The sequence below is a fragment of the Corapipo altera genome, unplaced genomic scaffold (assembly GCF_003945725.1).
Source record: "Corapipo altera isolate COAL_440 unplaced genomic scaffold, ASM394572v1 56, whole genome shotgun sequence".
NCBI classification, from domain to species: domain Eukaryota; kingdom Metazoa; phylum Chordata; class Aves; order Passeriformes; family Pipridae; genus Corapipo; species Corapipo altera.
The window spans coordinates 6880831-6905206 of record NW_020884896.1 but is presented as its reverse complement, the minus strand read 5'-3'; the positions used below and the strand labels follow the sequence as shown (position 1 = coordinate 6905206).

At 43.7% G+C, this 24376-nt stretch overlaps 1 protein-coding gene across 5 annotated transcripts in view; it reads left to right on the top strand.

Annotated features, from left to right (window-relative positions):
* Positions 1-24376, top strand: part of SH3PXD2A (SH3 and PX domains 2A) — a 251225-nt gene that overhangs the window by 169965 nt on the left and 56884 nt on the right. For 2 of the 5 annotated variants that reach the window (XM_027647887.1, XM_027647884.1), the window contains exons 7-8: positions 8547-8594; positions 17470-17601. In XM_027647887.1, coding sequence (XP_027503688.1) covers positions 8547-8594; positions 17470-17601 — 180 coding nt within the window. Of the gene's footprint in view, positions 1-8546; positions 8595-13381; positions 13447-17469; positions 17602-24376 lie in introns of those variants that run through there. The other 3 variants (XM_027647885.1, XM_027647888.1, XM_027647889.1) reach the window with 2 other exon arrangements.

Sequence of the window (24376 nt, the reverse complement as noted above, 5' to 3'; positions counted from 1 at the left end):
CAGATTCTGGCAGAACATTTTGGTTCTCACATAGCTTTTACTTTTTTTTCTTTAATAGGAAGATAAAGGATTTAGTAATAAAAGAAGGATAGAATAGCCAGAGGCATAGCAACCAAGGACCAAACAAACCTTAGCATTTAATTACTGTGGATATACATCTTGGGCCTGGTTCTGGAAGACATTAGTAGTTAATGATCTCAATGTGCATCTTGAGTTCAGTCCTTGATGACAGAGCTTCCTTTTCTCATGACAGAGAATTATTCTTTCTCAGGTAGTGAATTTGCTAAACTTCTGGTAATTTTATTGGCTTTTCCTTGATATAGTAATTCCCCAAACAGCTAATTTTCTGTTCTGATTTTGTAACAAGCCTCTAAATCTTTTCTTAACAAGTTCTTCATATAATTAGAGAAACATCCATTCTGTGGTTGTTTTTCTTTTTTTTTTCCCAAAGCAGGACTATTGCTCTATGCTCAGGTGCACTGGCAGAGAGCAGGATTTGAGGAAGAGCTGCCGCTAAGTCAGGCAGATTTCATCTCCTTGCAGCATCTGTGTGTGTGACCCAATTCTGCATCTTCAGTCAAGATGTGAATCTGTCCACTCCAATCCCACGCTCTAAATCCAGCCTGTGGTATTCTGGCAGGAGGATGCTGATCTCACACTTCGCCTTGTGCACCATATTTTTAAAGTCACTGCTTAAACTGAAATGCTTTGGACTTCTGCCTGAGGCTACTTGAAGAGAAGAGCAGATAGGAGACTTTATTCTGTGCTGCTTCAGTTTTCTGCTGACAAGACATGGCCCATTAGATGTATAGGATCACTGTCATCTTCTGGGTGGCCTATATGCTGGGGTGGGAGGAAGATGGGATAAGAGAGAAAGTTGTGTGTTGTGTGGGTTTTTTGTTTTGCTCCTTGACTTTTAAACTGAAGTGTGGGGACAGAGTACAGGATTAGGGAAAGGAATGTGTTTGTGTTCTTCGCTGTTCCCAGTTCAGCATTGATGATGTGGAGAACCCTGTCTCTGGGAGAGAGAGCAGGGAGACTGGGCAGGCAGGGGAGGCCTGCAAATATGAGGTGTGGCTTAAGCACAGCCATGGCAGAACAGCATGCACCCTGCAAATGCCTCAGAGAGCCTTCAAGCCGAGTACTGAAAAAGCGCATGGTACCTTAGAGGATATATTGGCATTTTGCTTGCTTTTAAGGAGCTCTCTGTTCTCAATCTGCTCCCTTTCTGCCTCCCACTTCTGTCTGTTGGTGGCAGATGGTATTAGTGCTGCCTGCGTGGGTTTTTCCTCTCTTGCACAGAGAGTACTGGTCTTTTGGTTTTGGCACACTAGATAAGGCAGGTGAGAAATGCACTTGGGAGCTGTAGTGGAGGGCGATGATCCTCTGCCACTGCAGGAATCTGTATGCAGCACAGATGGGTCTGACTGGCTGAGAGGAGCAGATCTTCCTTGGGCATTTTGGGTAACTTAGGCAGAGGAGCACTTGAATCTCTCTCATGAGTAGGAAACCTCAGTGTAGGGTGTATGTCCTTAGGCTATTGAGAGCACTCACCCCTAAAACAGCTCTCCCTAAGTGCCTCTAGCTTTGTGTGTGGCTTTACACCCGCCACATTCTACCTGGCCTGTGTCCAGGCTGCATGACAGGAAAAATCTTCTTCAATCCACTGTGGATGGTGTGGTTCAGCTAACCCAAGAGGACTGGAAGCTTTACTTACAGAGGTATTCAGCAGGAGTTATAATGTATGCATCGATTATTGGCCTCTCTGCCTGGACATGCCAATGCTGCCTTATGTGTTCTGTGCTTGGCAGTGTGACTGCTTCACAGTTGGAATTTGACTCTTGCTCCTTTTTTTTTTTTTTTTGAGCCACACCTGAATCCCATCAAGTGTATGTACCTGTGAATTTTCAAGTGCAATGTTAGGGGCTTCTCTGCCCTCTTCCTTGGCCATGCTGGAGGTTGGTTTTTTTCCTCAGAGGGGTGATGCTCTCAGTTTGTACAGCTGTAGATGTGGATTAACATTCAGATATTCTAGGCACTTCCCAGCCAACTTGGAACTGCTACAAAACTGTATGTGCAGGGGCTGTACCATAGTGATCATGTGGGAAAGTCCTCACTTGCCATGTGGAAAGAGTTAATATGAGCTATGGTTGCCAGAACAAAAGCTAAACAGTCCTGGATACTTCAGGGTCTGCAAATGGGATTAAAATGGGCTTTTCAAAAAGTAAGCAGAGTGGAAAATTGGGACTAAGTTTTCTTTGCGTTTGTACTTTTAGAAAGGATGAAGGACTGTATGAGGCTATGAAATGCAGCTGGTGAGCGTGTCACTGTGCAGTTTGTCAAGCACACAATCCTCTGGCCCCACTGCTCTGTTCCAGCTCAGGAAAGGGCTCTCTGGTTGTGGATTTCTCCCCTGCAGGAGTGAGTTATCCAGATGATGAATTTCTGAGGCATGCTCTAGTCACGTGAAGGCCAGATGTGAACATTTTCCAAGAAGCATGTGTGGGTCTAGCGTACGCCAGGCTACGTGGCAAGTGGACGTGGTCTGAGTTTGGTCTGCAGTGTGGTGCTGGGGAGGCAACGAGCCACAGCAACTCCTGGGGTAGCCACTTCTGCCAGGGAGAGAGGAAGATACTGGCTGTCGCTGCAGCTCAGTACATCTGCCTTCAGCCCCCCGCACAAAGGCAGTGCCTCTTCCCAAGCACAAGCCCTGCACAGGCTGTTCATGATGGGGCTGAACTTGATGAATAAGACTAAAATTAAAGGCCTTATTTAATGCCTGCTGCCAATCCTCTTACTCAGGCACTTTAGCTGGATTTGCATGTTTGATAATCTACTAGTCAAATATTTTTTCAAGATATAGCCCTCTTGAACAGATGGCATGGGGAGTGGAGGTGATGTTCAGCTTCAAGTGTATAGAGGAGGAGATACCTCTGCAAGGATGAGGTTTACTTTAAAATGCGATCTCCTAGTGGGGGACAAAATTAATATATTTGTATTTCTCCAAGGACTGTCTTAAAACATTTGCTTTAAACATGATGCATCAGCATCCCATGAAAAGCTTATTTAAGCTGTCCTGGTGAGGGACAGGGGTGACTGCTGCTTGCCCAGCAATTAGAGTAGCAAATAAATCTGTCACTGTGGTACCTAAGAAGTGTAATGGCTGACCAGGCACCCCCTGGGTCAGGCACTGGGCACGAGCATTGTTTTTGTTTAGGTCTTTTTGGAGCCTGGAGGGAGAAACATCAATGGTGCAGTTCAGTAGGGTGCCCTGAGCAGTAGTGCTTGAGATAGATCAAAACACTCACAACCGTTCTGTACCATCCTCCCATTTTTCTCACTGTCTGTTGTTCTCTGCCTAATTGAATGAGTTAATTGTGTGAGCCAAGAATGTGTGAAAATGGTTCCAGTTCAGATGAAGGCTCATCTGCATTTTTCTTTTTTCCAAGCTGTTTTACAGCCATGTTGCAAAGCTACGTGTAGACTCTGTATCAGAGTAATTCTCTGGTAAAAGTACTTCTGTTCCTGGGGTAGGTTAGCAACACCAAGTATTGCTCTCTCCCTCTCCTAGTCTAGTACTATTGCATCTTACTGCCTTCCCATTTAACCAAAGTGTCAAGCCCCAGCTGAAGGGGAAGGGGCTAGGGGAGAGAAACCTGTAGCAAGCTGACCAAGGATGGTCAATGGGCCTGGGGGATGAAGGTTTTGGAAATGGCTCACAAGGGTATGGGTGAACACACAGTTTTAGGGTTTCTCACTGAGCTTTCTGCTCTTGGTTGTATGGACAGCCAGCCTCACCTTTTCAGGAGGAGGAGGATGTTTTTGGAGGCAAAATCCCAGCAAGAAGCTCTGTATTGAGTAGACTGAGCTTGGCTCTCTGCAGTTCCTTACCTGCTCAGGGCAGTAAGGTGTCCCACCTGAGCTCCCAGGACAACATGGCACTTCATTTATACTAACTCTTTAGCAGGCTTGTCTTCCAAAATGTAGATTGAAATACAGGCTTAATTTCTGTTTTCTGTTCCGCCATACGTCATGAACATTGCAGCAAACATGGCTCTAGGCCAATTCGGGGAAGTGGACACTTCTAAGGAACAGCGTGGTCAGCCTGCTGCTTGCTGACTTACCAAATACCACTGTTGGGATGAGGGCACCCTCATTTTTCAGTAGCAGCATTTATTTCCCCCAGCTCCAGGGGAGAAATAAAGAAGAAGAAGAATCACTAATTATATTGCCCTTTTTCTTTTTTTTTTTTTTTTTTCACTTCTTTTCAACTTTCCAATTAAACCAGGAAGTATAGAAGTCAGGAAAATAAATCTGCAAAACAGTCAGCAGTGCTCACCACTGTGGTGGTGAGTAACAGAGCCAGTAGTACCTTCTCATGGAGAGGACTAATGACCTACAAAATTGATCACTGTTGGAAAGCTGCAGTCTCTCAGATGTCAGCATCTCTTCAGCATGGTCACTTGTTCTTATAGTTGTTTTCACGGTAATTTAAGGTGCACCTTAAGAGCTGGGAGATTTTAGTATTCCCAGTTGATGTTTAAGGTAGAGCTTCATGAGAACAAAAGAGTTTTATTAATTAAATGGACTTAGGAATGTTATCTCCTATGGAAGGCAACTTCTATGGAACAGGTCATACCTGTGTAATTAAACTCTTTGCCCTCCAAAGCAAGGTAGCCACATCCAGATCACTCGTTGGGACCTGTCTTTGGCCCAAGCTAACTTCTCAGCTATGCACAGAAATCATTTAGGGCAAGGGCTACACAGCCAGAACTACAATCACACTGAGACACATGATTAGTATGATCCCATTCCCTGGAATTACTGCAGGAGTGTTGTTGGAAAATATGTAGCTTAACAAGCTGGACAGCCATACAGACATTAGTTTAAAAAAAATTGTTATAAAGGTCCCTTATAGCCCCAGCAGCATTCAACTTGTGAATCTTTAGGAGAGTGTCCCTTCTGGCCTTGACAGCAGTATTAAATAATGGATCCTGGACTCAGCATTGAACTAAACATTTGGGGCAGTGTTATTAACAAAAGGGAACCTGCATCAGTAGCTGCTGCTAAAATGCCTGTGGAGGAGTTTCTCTGCACCTGTTGGAGCAGGAACCTAGCTGGATGTGCAATACTGATATGAACCATGAATGTGGCATCTCCTGGATTTCAGTAGCATTGAGCTCGTGCATTTGACTATAGACTGGCTTCAGCTTTTGTAGGGTTTTCTGGAAGCTCATTTTGCTCTAACTGCACACAAGACAAATAGTCTGCTGCTAAAATGAGATGAGTGGGGCTGTATCACAAGCATAAAGCATTAGTCCCCAGCAGTCTGGCGCCTGTGCTCTTGCCAGTGGTGGGAGGAGCAGCAAACAAACCAGTCTCACTGGCAGCAGAAAAGCTTCTGGTGAAATCTAAAATAATGTTTCATGTTCACCACAGCAACCAGCTAAATTTTGTCTTTAAAGCTTTTTTGCCCTTCCAACTTCTTCCTTTTCTTTCACACCTGAGGAACTCAGTCGATCTATCTGGGGCTTGCCCAACTCTGTGTTGGCAGCTTGGAAGCAATGGGATGGGGGTTCAGCAGCTGCTTCCAGTGACACGCCTGCTCTGCTGCTATTTCTGTGCAGTGTGGCTCCACAGGAAAGCCTCCTCTGTGTACATCACAACTGCCTTGGCCCTGTGGCTTAGCAGTAATTTATGGATCCATGTTTCTTTTGAGCTTTTAAAAATAATTCCAATTGAAAGGGTTTGTTCTGGCTCCAGCTGAAGTCGGCAACAAGGGCTGTGGGGACTGGTGTTTGAAGCAGAATTGGGATGCCGTTGCCTTACTCAGGCAACTTTTACCTCTCTTCTAAATACTGAGATTCCCCCCCACCTCCAAGTCATCTGAGACCAGCCAGTGCTCAGCTGTGTGGCAACAGGGGAGAGGAGTGGCAGGAAGCGAGGGTTTGTTCGTTTACCGTTACCAATCCCATTGGAAACTAGCTCCAAGCCCCATGCAGAATTCCAGTAAAGTCCTGTCCTAAAGGGAAAACCCAGGGCCATTCAGAGCTTGTGTTTGGTGGCTTGGGCACAGCATGCTTCTGGGGCCTTTGACCTCCTCCCTGGACGCTGGCTCCCGCCACAGCTCTTCATTTGAGCTCTCTGTGAAGTGGAATCTATCACTAATGTCTGATATTTTTATTATTTGTAGGGGGGACTCTTAAAAGCTGGTAGCAATTAGAGCTTAAACGTCTTGGAATAAAAAAAAAAAAATCCCAAGAAGGAAGTTGAATGCTAAGCAGATGTGCAGGAACAGCTGAAATATGCTGGCTGTCTTCTGCTTCAGAAGCAACCTCATCCACATCTAGCTGCTGTTGGGCTGGGGCAGCTGAGAAGTGCTGCTGCTTTTATGCTGCTTCCTGGGCTGAGAAGCCCACATTGTGGACCTGTGGGATTGTTTACCAATTAATACTTATATTGCCCTTTTATTCTGGCTTAGTTTTGACAAGGAGAAAAAAATTTCAATTTTTTTTTTATTATTATTTGATGATGGCTAACAGAATTGGGGTTTTATGGTGAGTTTGGTTCTTTGAGATCTCACATGGGATATCTATAGATATGGCTACTGAGGATCTAAGTTTAAACTACCTCTCTTCTTTGACAGACAGATCTAGGGTAGCCCTAAGCTTGTGGTAAGTGCAGCTTAATACCTCTGTCTTTAATTATTGGGTGTTTCAGCCTTTTGCTGCCAGCTTGGATGGGGGCAAACTTTGACATCTTCCCAGTTGCTCCTGCAATACATCATCTGCTTGATTTATCACTGCTGTACTCAGGTTCTTCTGTCTGGAAAAAGATCTGACAGCTGACTGAAGTTCATAATCCTGTTCCTGAAGGCAGTGGAAGTCTATTCAAAAGCTAATAGACAAGTTGCTGACAACAACTCCTTCACACCCTTTTCCGTGCATGCCCCAAGTCTGTAATAGAAACATGCTGTATATTCCCTCCATAAGCTATACCATAAGTTACTCTGCCAGATGATTTCCTGTTATACTCTACCAGTGCAGAGCCTTTTTCATTCTTTCTTAAGTGGTAGTCCAAAGTAAATTATTGTAATTTACTACAGTTTTTGTAGTGTATTGTGACAGTGGACTGCATGGGTTTGAGAGTTAGGTGGTTGAAAGACTTCAAATTTTTCTCAAGGCTGGCACTATAAAGAGCTTATTGTAAAGTAAGCAAAATACTGAATCCATTTGAGTTCCAGTTTTGTTCTACACAATGAAAATTGTGTCCCTGATCTAAAGAAAGGATTTCAAAACCTCACCATTCTCTTAGTGCTGAGGAAATGCAGCAATGTGTTTCTTGAACTTCTGGTTTCCATTGGGAAAGTTTGAGAGCTGTTTCTTAAGGTTTGTATCATGCTAGCAATTTCTCAGTTATATATGTACTAAGAATCTATTCCTGATGTTTGACTGTCTTGGAGATATTCTGCAGTTCAGAAGACAGTAGCAAGTCAAATAGACAAGGCCACCAGTATAGCTTGCCTCTCTCTCCAACTCATTGAAGGGTACATCTTCTCTGTTATTAAACTGATAGGTCCAGATCAGGGTTCCTCATTGCAATTAAGTTGGGTTTGTTTTTTTTTTTCAAATTTCATTTTGGAGTTGCTTATCAGATTTAGGAAAGTCTTAGAGTGTAATATAAACACCTCTCCTCCATCTCTTCTCCCATGCAATATGAGAGTAACAGCTACCCTTCTGCTCCCTCATCCCACAGAAGGGGAATGCTTGCTGGTTCTTACTTAAAAAATGGGGGCAAACCTGCTAAGTTTTAAAACATGCTTCCAGTGCATTCAAGAAAAAAAGCAGCACTTAACATTAGAGAACTATCTCCAGAATCCCAAGCCAAGTATTTACATCCCATTTCACAAAGGGGGAGGAATATCTTTTGACCTTGTTGGTAGCAATTCCATTAACTTTCTCTTTAATCAGATCTCTGTGTCATAAACATTTGCTAAAAAGATGGAACTTCTAGTCATACTTTGAAGGTACCTTTATTGGAGCTTTGTACTCTTTTCCGGGGAGCATTATTTGTCTATTGTTATTTTCCTTAATGTTATTCCAGGGTTTGTAGAAACTTACATGTGTTTGCTAAGCTCAGTCTCTGTGAGTTGTCCTTTGGTCTTTTGGGGATCATTAACAGCTGCAAAGCTAAATAGTTTTGCAGATCTGAGGCTTAATAAGTCAAACTGTCTCTTGGTTCCCTGTCCTATTGGGAATAAGTTCGGGGCATATCCTATTCTGAGATCTCAGAATTGGGTCACCTACAGATCAGTTTCCTGAGTTCTGCAAATCCCCTAAAACATAAAAATTAACTGGGTGGTTCTTATGACTTGACCTTCCTCTGAGTCTCCATCATGCCAACACTACTCTTAAGAAAAACTTAATGTATCTTTCAAAGCTGTCTTTACTAACTCTCAGACTTTCTGATATGACTGTTTTTTGATTGTTTTCTTGTGTCTCTAATTACTTTCTGTTTTTATGGCTGCCCTATGATTGGATTTCAAGTTTGGATGTCCAGTTTGTCTGAGACTCCAAAAAAGAGCGTCGCTCCAGGTAATTTCTTGCATCTTGGTGTTCTGCATGCTATTAAAAAGAGCATTCTGTTGTTCAAGCTGTGTGTGATTTTTGGAGTTATCTTGAATGTGAGTCTCTGACAGTGGATACCAGGATGTGTTGTCTTGTCACAAAAATTGTTTTTTCGTGATGCACGATTTCTCACAAGGAAGAACTTTGCTTTTCTGGTGACTACCTCACCTTGATGTTGCTGCTAGCAGTGGTTAGTAGTTTGCTGTGTTTTATTTTCCTTACCCAACTCAAAGCCACAATCCAAGGCAGCTTCCCTGCTTGTGGTGGGTTGACCCTGGCCCCAGCTAAGTACCTGCACAGCTGCACTCTCACTATTCTGTGTGGGATGGAGGAGAGAAGAAGAGGAGCAAAACTGAGAAATCTTATGAGTCAAGACAAATCAGAGAAACACAACTATGTGTTCCCTATCCTTCTGAAATGCTCTTTTGCATTTGCACAGTAAGTAGAAAGGGTGTTACATGAATAAGATGGGATTCTGACAAAGTTGCAAAATTTTCAAGGGAGCATCAGACAAGGAGTTGGGAAGGAGAAGGGAGCAGGGGAACAACTTCTAGATGAGGTGTCAAGGTCTGGGGAGAAGTAGTCCCATACAAGGCAAAAACTAAGAGATAGACCCTGTGCCTGCACAGGATGCTGGGCTGGTCACCCTGTCAGTTAAGGCTACACATAGGTCTTGGGGGAAGGAAAGATGGAAATGCTCCTGCTGCTTTCCATACCACATTTGGTAAATATTCAAGTTCATGCCCTGTTCAAAGTATGTGAACAAAATCCCACCATCCTCAGCGGATAAGTGCTTACTCGCCTGGAGCTTTTAGTGAGTAATACTGCTATGATTCCAGAAATACTATCCTTGACAGAAGTTGAATATAACCTTGGGAGGGGGGGTGCTCTGCTCATCTTAGCAGAATAGGTCTAATTTCAGGGTGGTAGCTGGATATAAAAGTGCAGAAATATCTGAAGTATTTAGTCACAGGAGCCTGTTGGTTGACAGGTCACTGGGAAGTTGAGACAGAAAACAGAATGAGACTGAGCAGGAGAGAAACATGTTGAGGAGGAGACAGAAGAGGTGGTGTCCCATAGGAAAAATGACAAGAACCCTTCAGATTACCTGGCTTGGGGGGGTGAGGTAGTGTTTTTCTGACTCAATGCATCTGTTGGGACTGTTTCATTGTGGTTTTATATAAATTGGCAAACTGAATGCCAAAGTTATTAGCTTTCTTGAAAGGCAAGGAAGCAAAATCTTAAATAGATACAAATTTTATCCCTTCTACTGACTGCTTTTAGCTAAATGCATGTTGCTAGTTTAGCATAAAAAAATTCTGTGTGTGATGATAGTGCAAATATAAGTGATTAATTGCATTGCATGGTGCTCAAGAAGGTGAATGTTGATATATAGTGCTGCTCAGAAGTGTTATGTACATTTGGCAGGTTCTTAGCTCTCCACGTTCTTCTAGTTAATGTGTCCTTTCAGTTTGCTTCTCATCCAAACGAATACCCAGCTTCCAAAGCAGCTATTCTTCAGTACATATCTGCCATGGGCTGTACCCTGATGTGTTAAGCTGGCAAAGCAGGCTCGAATTTGGATATGATCTTTACCCGTGTAGTAAAGACTCATATATGTGTCTTAGGCTGTGGCCTGGGGACAGTTTCATGCTGCCCAAGCTCTAGCTGAGGTCATGAACCTGCTCCATGAAGTGGAGAGTCTAACAAAGAATTGCAAGTGATTTAATTTCCTGCTCTGGAAAACGATGGGTGCCATACAGCCACATCTGGAGAGGTGCTGTGGTGGGACACTATATGGGTCACCCTGACTGCTGTTAAACTCCTTGGCTACTCTGCTCCATGCCATGTGTTGAACTACTGAGCAGGACTAGGGCAAATACTAGAGTATATAGGTGACTTCAGCCTGGTGGAAGACCCAATTTGGCAGCTGTGTGAAAATCTCCAAGCAGTTTAACAGATTTGTGTGCAAATACTTAAGTATTCTTAACTGTTGCTACCTGTAACCTAGTTGGTTGGAATTGCTGTTTGGAGAGCCAACTTTCCAAGAAGGAGTGGAAATAGGACTCAATTTCTTACTTTACCCTCCTGCCTCTAATTTTTCTTGGCTCAGTTTTAAAACCTAGCAGATCAAAAATAAAAAATAAAAATCCTGAGACTAATAGTCTCCACTTGGCAAAGGTCAGCACTGAATTTTTCAGGATTTCGTTGGAAATGCTGCTGAGGACCGTGAAGAAAGAACTGAACTGGAGCACTTGCTTGAGAGAGTGCCTGCCATTTACCATGGGCCAAGCTCATTCTTGAGGCCCTCCCCTTAGGGGCTGTGTTTTGCTGCTGATTTTAGCTGTGCATCACACACACACCAGTGCTGGAAACCACGGTGTACCTTAAAGCTGCTACTTGTCCCAAACTCTTGAAACCTAGATCTTGGTTCTTCAAGTGCTAGAAAATACTACACATGTCTTGTGCTGGGGAGTGACTCCAGGCATCAGGTTAATTTTCTGCTGCTGTGAATGGTGGTCATACTCTTTTCTTGGTGGCAATGCATGCTGTTGACATGGGCCCCCTGTAATTGTTTGTAGCAGCAACCCAGGGGGCCAGGAGGGAGTTAATGCAGCTCATGGAGTTACCATCTAGACCAGATTTTTGGCATGTTTAGCCAAAAAGATAACAAGAAATACTGGAGTTTTGGCTACTCTGCAAGGAAGCTATTGCTCCATATACTGAAAGGCTTGCAGAGCACATGAGCACTGCGGAGTTGAGGAAGGTGGAAGGATGGATGCTCACTTAGAGAGAAAGTATGTTAATCATGGCTGCTAACCCAGGGTGAGAGGATTTGCGTGCTGACCTGGCCATCACTGGGTGTGTAGTGCTCAACCCTGTTTTATTCTTGGACATTCTTTGGGATTTGGACAAGGTTTTAGGCCAAACTTCTCTGGCTTTGGGTCTTCTGAATCACTTACAAGGTCAGATCAAAACCATTCCCTTTCTGCTTTCCACCCCATTTCTGTTTAATAGCAGGGTGTCACCCGCTTCTGAAATTACAGAAATGATAGTCTATTAATAACCCATTTGATAGACTTGCCCAAGTATTTATTTTCTTCTCTAATGTGGCAAAGGGGTTTTTGCCAGGACTCTTTTATTGTTAAGACTTTGAGACTGGACTTGTACTGAATTTCTGTAGTAACTGTGGGTGGTGATGAACTTTTGTCTCTGTCCCTAAAGCTTTGTGGCTCAGGTCTGCTATACCAAGAGCTGATGAGCTCTGAAGTTAAATACTAGAACTGGGGCATAGCTGTCTGGTGGAATGGTTGGAGATGAATCCCCTTTACTATTGCTGTAAGCTGTGAGTGGTCTTTTACCTCCAGGAATAATAGATGTGTAAATATATCCTTAATTTTGGTAAGTGGGAAGGGGGCTGAATAGTGATAGGCTGGAGTGCAGGAGTATCCAGGATATGAGTCAAAACCCCAGCTGCTTAGGGCACATTAAGAATATCAGAAGGACAAAAATCCAAAACGCCAAAACAAAAACCCCCTCACTGAAGAGAAGAGATCCTAGACTGAGGAACACAGTTTTGATCTAAATCCGTATTGTTCCCAAAAGAGATTTGTAGCAGGCTTCATCAGTCTCATCCTACTGCTTACTCTAGGAATTGGTTATTTTAGGAACTCCTTTTCCAAGACCCCTGCGAGATCATGAACTTTTGTATACTCTTGTGTGCATTACATGGCAAACTCTGCTTTATCTTTTGTGCAATAGACACTTAGCCCAATTTTTAGGCAGACCTAAGCTCTCTATCTTAAAATACTTTGGAATAAATCACTGGTGGAGGCTCAAGGAAAACATGTAATTTTAAGTATGTTTATTTATCAAAGTCATGTGGTCCTTCTGATAAGAAAGAAAAAAGGTAAAGTTTTTAGGGGAAGCTGGGCGGATGATGGCTGTGAGGAATTAGACAGATTTGAGGATTTTAAGTAGGCTTGCTGCTATTCTGGGATTTTTTTTTTCTCTTCCTCCTTCCCCAAAAGGAGTTTTCCAGAGATTCATAAAGGTTTGCCCTTCAAGAACTGACTTTAACAAGAAACCACAGCTCTAGATCCAAGCTACCACAGTTACTCCTCCCTATGCGTGGAAAAACGCAGAGTTCTGACACTGTCCTATGGAATGCCGTGACACTTGGGGACACGTCTGCCAGACACCCCTGTGTGCAGACCCTGCACGTGTCCTCAGTTGTGCCCATGTCAGAAGAGCTGGACTACCTGCCAGTTGGTTGTTCAGCTGTGAGTCAGCCTTATGGCATTCACTGACCGTTTCTGTGGTTTTGGCTGCCTCTGCAGAGCTTCCACTGACCAGCCCAGTACTAATTCATTTAGTCTCAATCTGTAAACACTTGATTGATAATCATAAAAGAGCAATATAAAAGCCTGTGTGCTGTATGGATTAAAAGAACAGACATGTTTATAGCCTGATAACAACAGAGTAATCTGGCAAAGATCAGGAGTCTCAGATTTCCATATCCAGATGATTTTATTTTTGGAGTCCAGTTGGTGGTTTTAATTTTTGGCTATTGCAAAACCATCGTAGGTCTTAGCTGTTGCAACACAGGAGGAGGAGGATGTTGTTGGAAGGGGTACTGTGCGCACTTATTTAAGAGGCTTTCACAGTAGTTGCTGGTCTCCGAGTACAGCAGGAGGAATGATGCTCCCTCCTCGCTGCCTGGTGAGGGGGACACTGTGTCACTTAATAGTGCCAGCTGTGAAGGGCATGACGAGCTCCGATGACATTTCTGCTCAGCCCCAGGAAGAGACTCGCTGAGGTGAGGAGCGGGAGGATTGTAAAGTGGAGCCCTATGGAGAGGAGGAGGGGTATCCTCAAGACTTTAACCAGGAAACGGACTCGAGGCAAAAAGAAATGGAGAGGCAAGCAAACTCTTATTTCAGCCAGCAATCTGTCTTGTGCTCTGCTATGGGGAGGGCTTGCAAGTTGGAGCTAAACCAAAACACTTATTTTGCTTTCTTGGAGGGAGAGGAGGGGGGACCTTTACCTGGCACATCAGTCTTATCCTATCCTCTCCATTTCTCCTGCCTGGGCTGAAGATGCTTTTAAAAAAGTAGGGCTATCATGTCAGGGCAGCATTGCAGCCTGCATGTGAGCTTGCTGGGGAACTCACTCCACTCTGCATCCCTCTTCTCTGATGTGCTCACACTGAGCCCGCTGTGTTCTGTGGTACAAATTAGACCTGAACTAATTGGAGGGATGTGGAAGCACCCACGGCAGTGGGTGTAATTGGTGCTGTGCTCCCTGTGGTGTTGCCTGTCTTGTTCTTTTGAATCCCTTTTTGGGGGCAAGCCTGGAGTCTCACATAGTGTACCAGCAACGTTGTTGGCATCCTAAGTGTCATTGAGGAGTAATTTGTCTAAAGATTCTTGTGGGGGATGGAAGGCTGAGGAGGATTAAAGTCTTTTACCCTTCTGACTGTGCCTGAAGGGAATGTAGTAACAAACTAAACCAGGCTACCCAGAAAATGTTTAAAGCTTTTGATTACTGGAATGATCTATGTCCTCTTTCCTCCTCTTCTTCTTCCTTTCTTTGCTCTGTTACTGAAATCTTCCTCAATGTGTAGTACCTAATCCTGGATGAGCATCACTCTGGGAGCCACAGGGACCCCACCCCTCGAAAGAAGGATATCCTCTAGGTATGATCTGCTGTACCTGTAAAGGAGCAAGTTTGTTTGACCTTCGTTACTTCCTAGGCCAAGGAATTTATCACCCTATTTTTTTTTTGGTGCTAATAGGAGCCCTGTAGCACTTATACAAGCTTCTGTTAAAACAATCTCTTAATTGTATACGTTCCTCCAGCCTCTGTAGCAACAAAGAAATCCTCCTGCAGTGAGTAGCTTATCCAAGGCAGGACAGAGTAACGAGCATTTTAAAGTCTTGCTGGATTTCAGATATCAGTATGCAGATATAACCTGTCTTGGTGGACTGTTGTAAGTGGGTTGTGGCGCTTGTTTTTGTTTTTGTTTGTTTGTTTGTTTGTTGGTTTGGTTTTGTTTGTTTATTTTTATGTTGTTTGGTTTTGTTTTTGTTTGTGGGGGTTTTTTTTAAAGCCAGAGTTGTGGTGGATTTGGAGTGGAGATTCTCCATGTTTCCTGGCAAGGGCACTCCCCTGGCACACGGTTCCTGGCTTGGCCTCAGTGGCTGCTGGTGGGGTGTTTGCCAGCCTGCGCTCCAGCCTGGTCTTCTCCTTGTTCCCAGCAGGGACACGTGCATCACTGTTCCTGCCACCAAGCCAGTGCTGTGTTTTGGATTTTTTTTTCTTATTCTACTCCCATGAAAACTGTCTAGGAGGTTAGAGGAAAGAAGGCATTTGGGTTGTGGGTTTAGCAATTAGCTTTCTGCATGTCCCCTACTCCCCTTGCCACTGTTCGGTCCCTCATTTTTCTTTTCTGCATGTGGAATTCTCTGCTGGTGCACATGCATAAACATAAAGCCATGATGGCTTTTGTTTCCGTTTCAAGAACTTGTATTCATCTAAAAAAGACTAAAATGAAGTAGGGGTGGTAGATGTTACTTGTATAAATAGGTCAAAGGAATATTATAATGCTGCCACATTTTGCACTGAGAAACAGTGTGAAACAGGGGAAAGCATCTTATTGCACTTTAGGCTACCCAACTAGCACTGGTTTAAACCAGAATGTATAAGTCAAGTTGATTCATCATGAAGAGAAACATGATGCTTATTTGGAATGGACAGCTATGGTGAAAATTTTTAATATAAATTTCCATGTTGTCAGTTCATGGTCTTCTCCCCCTATCCCTACTACTGGCTGTGGTTCAACTATCTATATAAAAGCTAAATCTCTTAAACACAAACTTCTAGAGGAGATGACTCCTCTTTAAAGAAAATTAACTTATGTAACTTGAGGAGAGTCAGAGGCACGCTTAGGGAGCAAGGAAGTCTTCTAATTTTCTGGATTTCTTCAATCTGGTCCAAAGGGAGGCATTGTGATAGTGCTTCCTTTCAGGAAACAGTTGAATTAATTGCTTTTTGTTCTAGGATTTTCATTTCACAGGATGCTGCTTTAATGGCTGATGCATTCTTTACCTCTTTCTTGGCAGGGATGCTAATTACTTGTCTGTAGAATCACTTTACATCTCCAGCCCAAATGCATACGGACATCCTGGGTTTGGAAATACAGGGCCCAGCATCCTGTTCTTGGCTGTCAGTCCCTTGACTTTTCTGGTGGACAGTTTCAGACCATGCTGATTCCTTCCCATCTCTTGTAGCCAATTTGTCATCAGAAGTCCAGGAGACCTGGAGTCTGCTCCTGGCTCTGCCCCTGTCACGTGAAATGGGACATTCAGCAAGTTATACATCTGCCTCTGTTTCCCCTTTCCATCCGCATCTTAATCCAGAGCGACTGCCTCTTAATATGTAAAATATATAATAATGCTGGTGTCCCAAACTGCTGTAATTCAGGTAACCTGTAAAATAATTTTGCATTCAGGCACGTTGGCTCTTACTTTGAAAATTGTAGGTGCTTTTTGCTCTGGTATGACACTTTGAAGACTGTATAAAATGAGGGCAGGTTAAGAAACCCTGATGTCCAAAAGGTTTTCATGGCTTTTCAAGGCAGTTTCCAGGCAGAGCACAATCAGTCTGTGCCTGGGCTTGAGAGTGTAGAGGCCCCATCTGTGCTGTTTATGTTGCATCCGAGAGCCGAGACGCGTCTCATACGGCGAGCAGAGGCACAAGGTCTCCCTCCACATCTGGCACAGTGGTGTGCCTGCCTTGTGACTCCGTCTCAAAATGCATGATTTTGGTTTGGGGGTGAAAAAGTCAGAAATAAAAAAGAAAAACAAAACAAACAAACAAACAAAAAATCCAGGAAGAAACATCAGCAGTATGGGGGAAGGGAGGAGAAGGGTTATTTTGCACCTTTCTTGGCCCCTGTTTGTGTGAGAGCCTGCTCTCATTCATAAATGGCTCTGACAGTCAAAAGCTGGTATGAAGAGAAACCGAACAACTGGGGAGGCTGGCTCCAAGAGCTCCAAAAAGGCACCGAGGGGCGATGGAGAGGGGGAGCAGGAGCTTGCTGTGCCCCTGTCCCGCTCGGGGCTGTTCTGCCGCGGGGAATGCGGAACTGCGGAGCTGGCGGGGGGCAGGCGGGGGGTGGCCGCGTTTGAGCAGGGATCTGGCGCTATAACTTTTTTTCTTCTTCTGTTTCAAGTAAACACTCTTCCCCGCCTTCTCCTCGCTCCCTCCACCCCACCTCCCTCTCTTTCAGTCCCGCTCATGTGTTTCTATTTAAGGGCTGCAGTGCAGACGAATATGATTGGCATCTACAGCCCCCTCTTGACTTTCAGCTCAAGCCTTTAGAGTGGAGAAGGAGCTGAGCCGCCAAGGGGAGAGCTGTTTTTTCTTTGGGTTTACTGGGGGGATGGCTCAGCTGTGGATTTATACTGCTTCTGCCCAGGATTTTTCTCTTTGAATGGGAACAAGGATTGTGGAAACCATGTTGGGAAGAGGTTTATTTTCAGAATCCATCATGAAACTGTACAACTAATTCACGTTTTTGGCTTCTTTTTATATTTTTTTTTTCCTCCCCTTTTTTCTTGTTATTCTCTCCAATGTCCCTCTGTGCTGCTGGGTTGTGGGCCAGAGGAGGCTGTTTCTATATGGCCAGCCATTTGGGGATATGCTGCGAGCCAGGGTTGTTTGCTGATTCGCTTGGCTCTGGTGACAAGTTGGCCTGTTCTGAATCGGATGGACGGAGGTCGCTCTCAAGGAGCCATGGCTGGAAGCTGGCTTACGGCTTGCTTTTTCCCTTCCCCAGGTGCTGATGCTAGCTCTGAACCCATGATCCTGGAGCAATATGTGGTGGTGTCCAACTATGAGAAGCAGGAGAACTCTGAGATCAGCCTCCAGGCTGGAGAAGTAGTGGATGTCATAGAGAAAAATGAAAGCGGTAAGTGATATTTGCTGGTTTTCCCTCTTCCAATGGTTTGATTTTTGCATGTGTTCCTCTGCTTTCAGTTTCCTCATCACTACTTGTAGCTGTATGTTAGCTCCATCTGGTACAGTTACTATGTCTGGCAGTGGATGTTGAAGTTTCAATGTTGATTTGGGCTGGGGGCCAAATGTTGACTTTTACTGTAAGAATGTTTCATGGGTTTTGTGTATTAATTAGCCAAGGTACACTAATGGAAAATGAAGGGGAAGGAGGGAAAGATCTGCACCTACTGAAGCTGATGTATAGTAGGCTGCTATAGTTGCCTTGCTGTCTCTTCAAGTTTCTGTCAGTATTTCCATTACTAACTCCCTTTTTGGAGGATTTATAGGATGAGTGTTTAAAAATTGCTTGGGATGAAACTTGGCTTCACAGCCTAGCCCATGGCCCAGAGCTCAGTAGGGAGGGGAGAGAATGTGCGTAGATAAGTACGTGGCCGTGCACAGTTTCAAAACTTCTTGCAGAAGTGTTAATTGGGGAATTTTGAGGCAAGGAGGCAGAGGCTGTCATGTAAAAGCAAGATGAAATCCTTTCTTCTGCCATTCGTGGAACAACCAGCTTCCACTTGGAAAATGAGACTTTTGGCAAGTGCTTGTATAGATGTCTTTTGTATGCTTTAACTCTTGGATGCCTTGTAGCTTGGAGCTGGGCAGAACAGATGCAGGAGACTGTGTACGTGTGAGTGGTTGGAGTTGGTTAGCAGCTGGTTTGAATAACTGCCTGTCTTTGGCAGCTCCCCCTCCTTCCCTCCAGCACTCCTTGTGTATTAATCCAGAGCTGTTGTCCAGGACTGATTTCCAGCCCACTCGTGACTTGTGTGTCCTCGTCCAGAGGAGCTGCTGACATTTGGAGCGGTCCAAGCAAACGCTCACATTGTGGTACCTCCACATAGCAGGGCTCTCACAACTGGCTGGCTCTGGAGCATGCTGGGCACGCCAGAGCTTGGGGAAACTAGGACACCCTGATCTGAGATTCAAATCCAGCTTCCAGAGCTTTGAGCTAGGTTATCCACAAAGATGACCATGCATTGTTGGGTTTTTTTTCCTTCTTTTAATGGAGTGGTAATTTCTATCCTGTATGAGAGCCTCATGCTTGTTTGGCTCAAAGTAATGCAGTCATTTGCTGGCTGGTGATTTAGTGTGGTGTCCAAAAGGATAGTGTGTGGAAATGCACTGGCTAGTGTGCACAGAAATGCCTGTCTCCTGGGTACTGGCTATATCACTTGCAAAACTAATAGAAACCAAACTGTTTATCTGCCCCACTTTAAAACAATAGTTATGATTGAAGGGGGAAAAATGTCTTAGCTTTTTAAACAGTGTCTGGGCTAGTGAAGAAGCATCCTCCCTTCCAAGCCTGGGGCTCCTCATTGTCAATAGTGGGTGTTACTGCCATCAGAGCAAGCCTGGTTATATTCTGGCAATTTATATTCATGATATCCCTGTCTGGGCTAATGACTTATGGAGCCATGGGAATTGGGTTGTTAAATAATGCAAGAAGTGTCTGAATTCCAGTTACAGTTCCTTTGTGTTTTCTTTTAATGTGGCCTCTCTGACTTGCATAGTTCACACCATATTGTATTGAACCACATGGTATGGGGAGAGAGATAGAAATGGAGAATGTCAGGGTTTGAATTTAATTAGTGGGTCCAGAAATGTGACTCTTCTAAGGGAACATCCTTGAACTTGGATTACACTTCTTAAAACCATATTCTAATACTTGGCAGTCAGATTTCTTAATGTCCATGTAAACAAGGAAGGAAATCTGAAGCCTGGAACTACATGCTGTGATCTTGCTCTTTATATTCATATATGTGTAAGATAAATATATGTATATCTTAAAAAAAAGAAAAAGGCAAATAAACACATAAGTCACAGATTGGTGATGGAGAGAGCATCACTTGCTTGGATCCTGTTGAAACTGTTCTGGTAGGGAAATCATGGTTTTGTTGTTCCAAGAACAGGACTCCAAACATGCTCTTACTCTCTCCTAGGTTAAGAGTACCACAAAAATGACTTTAACCATATGACTTCTTGTCTCTTTAGCTATAGCTGAACCTATGAACGGCATGTAATTAAACTAGAAAAAGTTTTGCAAGTATCAACTTCCTAAACTCCTTAGTGTAAGCAAGCAAACCTAGGAGATGAGATTACAACTTCTAAGAACATAAGGATATACTTTTCAAGAAAATATAATTATTCGACTGTGCACATGTGTAGTAATTTATCTGACTGATTGTTATGGTGGCTTGAAAGTGTTGTGAAACTAGGCTGCTTCTTCTGATCCAGACAAAGGTGATGTAAGGTTTTATGGATGTCACCTGCAACAGGGGCAGTTCCTTCTGTGAAAGGAAAGCTGAATAGCTGGATACCTTGTTAGCTGGTCGCTGAGAAGTCCCATCAGGCTGGACAGTATATGTTGGATGTGCTGCTGGCCAATATCTCAAACTTCCTTGTGTGTATATACATGCATATAACATATCATGTCTCCTTTGGGTGTTTCTTTAACTGTACTTTGGGGTAGTTAGATATGAAAAGGCACAGATGACTGCTTGATTTTAAAACCTTGCCTGAATAGGTTTGCCTGCTGGGGCTGAGGGACACTTAAATGGTTCTTTTTGTTTTCTGCAGTGGGAAATACCTTAATTTGGCTTTGTTGCATGGTTTCATAGGGAAGAAACACCTTCTCTTTACTGATCTAATGTCCCTATGCTTTTTAATCAAGGAACCTCAAAACTAGTTTCCAAACAATGGTGCATGCTTCATGTCCTGCTGGATGCCTTCTGCACACTTCTAGAGCCTGAGCTAGAGCTACCATCTCTTCAGATGTTTGCCTCCAAATTGTATGCACTCCTGAAAGGAAGTAAACTGGGCTTTTTCAAAAGCCAGTGTATATGGCAGAGGTAGAATGGGGAAAAAAATCTGATATTTAATTAAATGAAGTCTTATCTGGTTTTCATCAAGCTACTTTAACTTCATCTCAAGTCAGTGTGTTGCACTTACAGTATAGTATTACTCTGTTACTTTTCCCATATAAGAGACAGTATTTAAGATGTCTCACAAACTGATATACACAAACCCATTTGGTAGGGTCTTGTGTCATAATTGGTTTTCTCTTTCACTGAAATAGTTGGATAAATTGTCTTCATTATTGTGCCAATAAAAGTTATGACTTGGGCATCATTTGAAGTTGCAAGTTCTGTCCAGTATTATGACTTAAAAGTGAGGTCATTGTAGCATATGTAGTGAATAATTTCCAAAACCCTTCATCTGGGTTATGAAGCCTTTGGGTCACTGTAACCTGTTTTTTGCTGCAACTGCCATGGAAGAAAACCTTGCTAGACTGAAGTATTTCTATACTTCAGAGCAAGATGTTCAATTATGTACCAGCTCTCAGCAGCTCTCAGGCTTCAACATTTGATTTTTGCTGCAAACACCTACATTGGCTCAAAAAAATTGTCCTTTAGACCTTAAATCTGATTATAAGAGACCCAGAATGCATTTGTATCTCATTAATATTTATCCCTTTCTTTTTTCCTTAGCTGGGGAGGAAAATCTGCATGTAGCAATAGTCACAAATGTATCAGGAGAAAACAGGAGGTTTACAGTCTCTACAGATGTTGTCTGTGAAGTCTGTAGTTACACGGCTTGTGTTTCTTGCTAGAAGTGACTGTGATTTGTTTAAAGGCATGGTGTAAGCAACCTGCCTGTCCAACACTATCTAAACATTTCTGAGTTGTTTCAGAATAACTGTGAATAGTTGACGTAAGTCTTGTCTGTCAAGTACATAGGCTTCTTTTAAACCTTAACCAAAAAAGCCTTGTGGAGTGACTTAAAAAATGTATTTCTGCTGCAGAAAAGAAATGTTGTGACTTTAAAGCAGGAATCTGACAGTTTTCTTTAAGGTGGAAGGGGGAGGGACTGAGCCAGAGCAGCTCGCTTTCTGCCAAGTTTTGCATGGATGTGGCTTGAAATGGTCAAGCTATAAACTGTGGCGGCAGTGTTTGCAATGGAAAACCTGACAGACAGTGAAGCATAAGCATAATCCTGAGCAGCTCTGCCTCTGCTGCTGCTCTGCTTGCAGGCAGGACGGGTGCTCTTTCCTTGCAGCCCCCGGGAGCTGTGTCTGCGGTGGACGCGTCGTGGGATGGTGTTTTCAGCTGGGCTGAGCAGGACCAGAGCCATTTCCTTTGCAATTACATAACTGCCGACCAATTTTCAGTATTATAGTACATGTAATACGTAAAACAAAGCTATTATGGCTAGTGTAGCCTTTTCAGGACCCAAAGGGATCTCTGGGAAGGGAGGCTGTTCTTCACTCTTTATCTGGGATGTGGGATGTGTACTGAAGTATCACCATAAGGAAGGTCTCTGCTCGTCTGGGGGTCTTGGCTTAGGGATCTTGGGACTTTCTGGTTGTCTGCAAAGTGTCAGGAGACTAGTGTGTGCCTGGCAATATCCTCTGCTGCCCCATTTGGTTTCCCTTCTGCTGCTCACTGCCTTCAGTCATGATGTAGGAAAAGGACACAGAGAAGCCTCAGCTCTCTTGACTCCTGGGAATGCACTGGCTTCCCTATTGCAAACTCCCTCTTCTTGGGCTGGGGGCTTTTTGAGTTAGGCTTCTGCTCTTCATGGAGAACATAACACCCTTTATACAAAGCTGTTGCTTTCCAGGGTTAAGTAAGTGGATTTATTTGGTACCAAATGGGGCCAAGAGTGCTCTCATGATTGACTACTGCATCTTGGCTAAAGGTGCACCCTTAAAGTGTTCCAGGTAGAAACAGAGAAACATGGTTTCTTGCAACTCATGGATCAATCTTGCATCCTTATATCCCCTCTGCCATGCCTGTTTTTGCAAGTACCATTGATTTTTAGTCCCCTTTCTTTAGTGTAGGTGTGGCTTTTGTTTTAAATTTTGTAAAGATCACTGTTTCTGTCTTGCAACTGCTTTTTCCTGTTCTACCTCTTTCTCTAGGTTCTTGTCTTCATGATTCCCCCCCATTATACACAAGGGGGGTAGCATGGCACTGTGTGCACTGCTAGCAAATGTGTCTGAGCATTAGTATTATCTTGCAAAAGCTGGCCAAACCCCAGTACACTTCTGTTTATTCTAACAGATAAGTGACAATCTAGCAATTTTCTAGGCTTCGAATGTGGCTGTAGCTCTACACCAAATTGCAAATGCAGTTTCCTAGTTTGCTTATGAATTGTCAATAGCTTTGCATCCACTAGTCAGATGTGTTGCTAGACAGTACATTTAATTGCCAACATCAAGCTTTATTTCAGGTGCAATTGTGCATGTTGGCTTTCTTTAAAAGGTACCTTTTTTGTTTACATAGTTTTTCAAGAGAGTGTGGTTCATCAGATATGAAAAAGGACTTGATTTCTGTTTGTACACACAGCCCAGCCCTGCCCTACTGTTTGCTCTGAGAAAGCTACTTCAGTTCTGTTTCCATTTCTCCCCAGTGTGGCTGTGTATTTGAATTTTAAACCTTGTAAGAGACCAAGGTCATGATATAATAAGTAAATACTCCCTCATATAGTAGCCCCTTCTCTTGGTCAGTCCTTGAGCTGTGCCTGGAATTTGAGGATGAGAAACAAACACTTATGTAGTTTAAACACCTTTCCTCTAGCACTGTTGGCTTTATCCCAGGGGACAGGTTTAGGTGAGTGGCCACCACTAAATACTGGGGATAGCTTGACTAGCTACTTCTGTACGTGCCAGTGCTCGTAACTAACAAGCAGAGCCAAGCTTAAGGAAGGACCACCCCAAGCCCCTTCTTCAAAAACAGAGGTCTGTAGCCTTCAGTGTCCTATTCTGAATGGACATGGCAGGGCTGCCTTGCCATGTGTTCTGCCTTTCTGGGCCTGTCACCAGCCCAGCAGCAGAGGATACTTGATCCACTTATGATTCAGTTCCTGTCCTGCTGCAGTTTTCTGCCTAACGTATGTACTAAGGCAGACAAACACAGGCTGTCTGAGGAGGCAGGGTGGGTGATTTGGAATTTTTGGCTAGGAGTTACTGGAAAGTTGTTTAATGTCATAAAAAACAGTGTTTGTAGAAGTTTTCTCTCCAAATAGGGACAATGCTGGCAAAGCAGAGATGCTTTTCTCCTTCAAATGCTTGCAGCTCAAGGGCTGGAGAAAGGCTTGTCTGGGCAGGCAGACATTCAGAGATGTTTGTGTTGAGGGTAAAGATGCTCAGTGGCACTCACTTGTCTCACTACAGCAAGACAGTCTTTGTCTTCAGGCTTTTAGGAGACAGTGATCAAGGCTGGTTCTTCTCTTGCATTGTTCTGCAACAGTATAAGCAAAGCATCCTGTTGGTGCATCTAGTTGCAAAGGGTGGGTTTTATTTTAAACTTCAGCTGCCTTGGAAGCTGCTCTCTGGAGGGAGCCTGGGTACTGGTTTTAAAGTAGTCAATGGAAACATAGTATTGATAGGATGGACAGGGTCGTTTAGACTAATCCGGGCTCTATGCTGGCTTCAGAAAAAACCCGTGGCAAGCTTAGAGCAGAGAGGTAAAACTGGATGTGATGACTTGCTTCTAGCCAAGTTTTTGCTGGAAATCAGCTCCTTTCTGGGAATACAGTGCCTGACCAACCCTGCAAACACTGAAAACAGGCACTCCCTCTTCCAGTGGCCTGTTTGCAAAATGTTGAGTTGATGGAGAGAATTTACTCTCACACCAGAAACAGCCGGGTCAGCAGGAGATGAGGAGGAGCCCTCCTTCCTC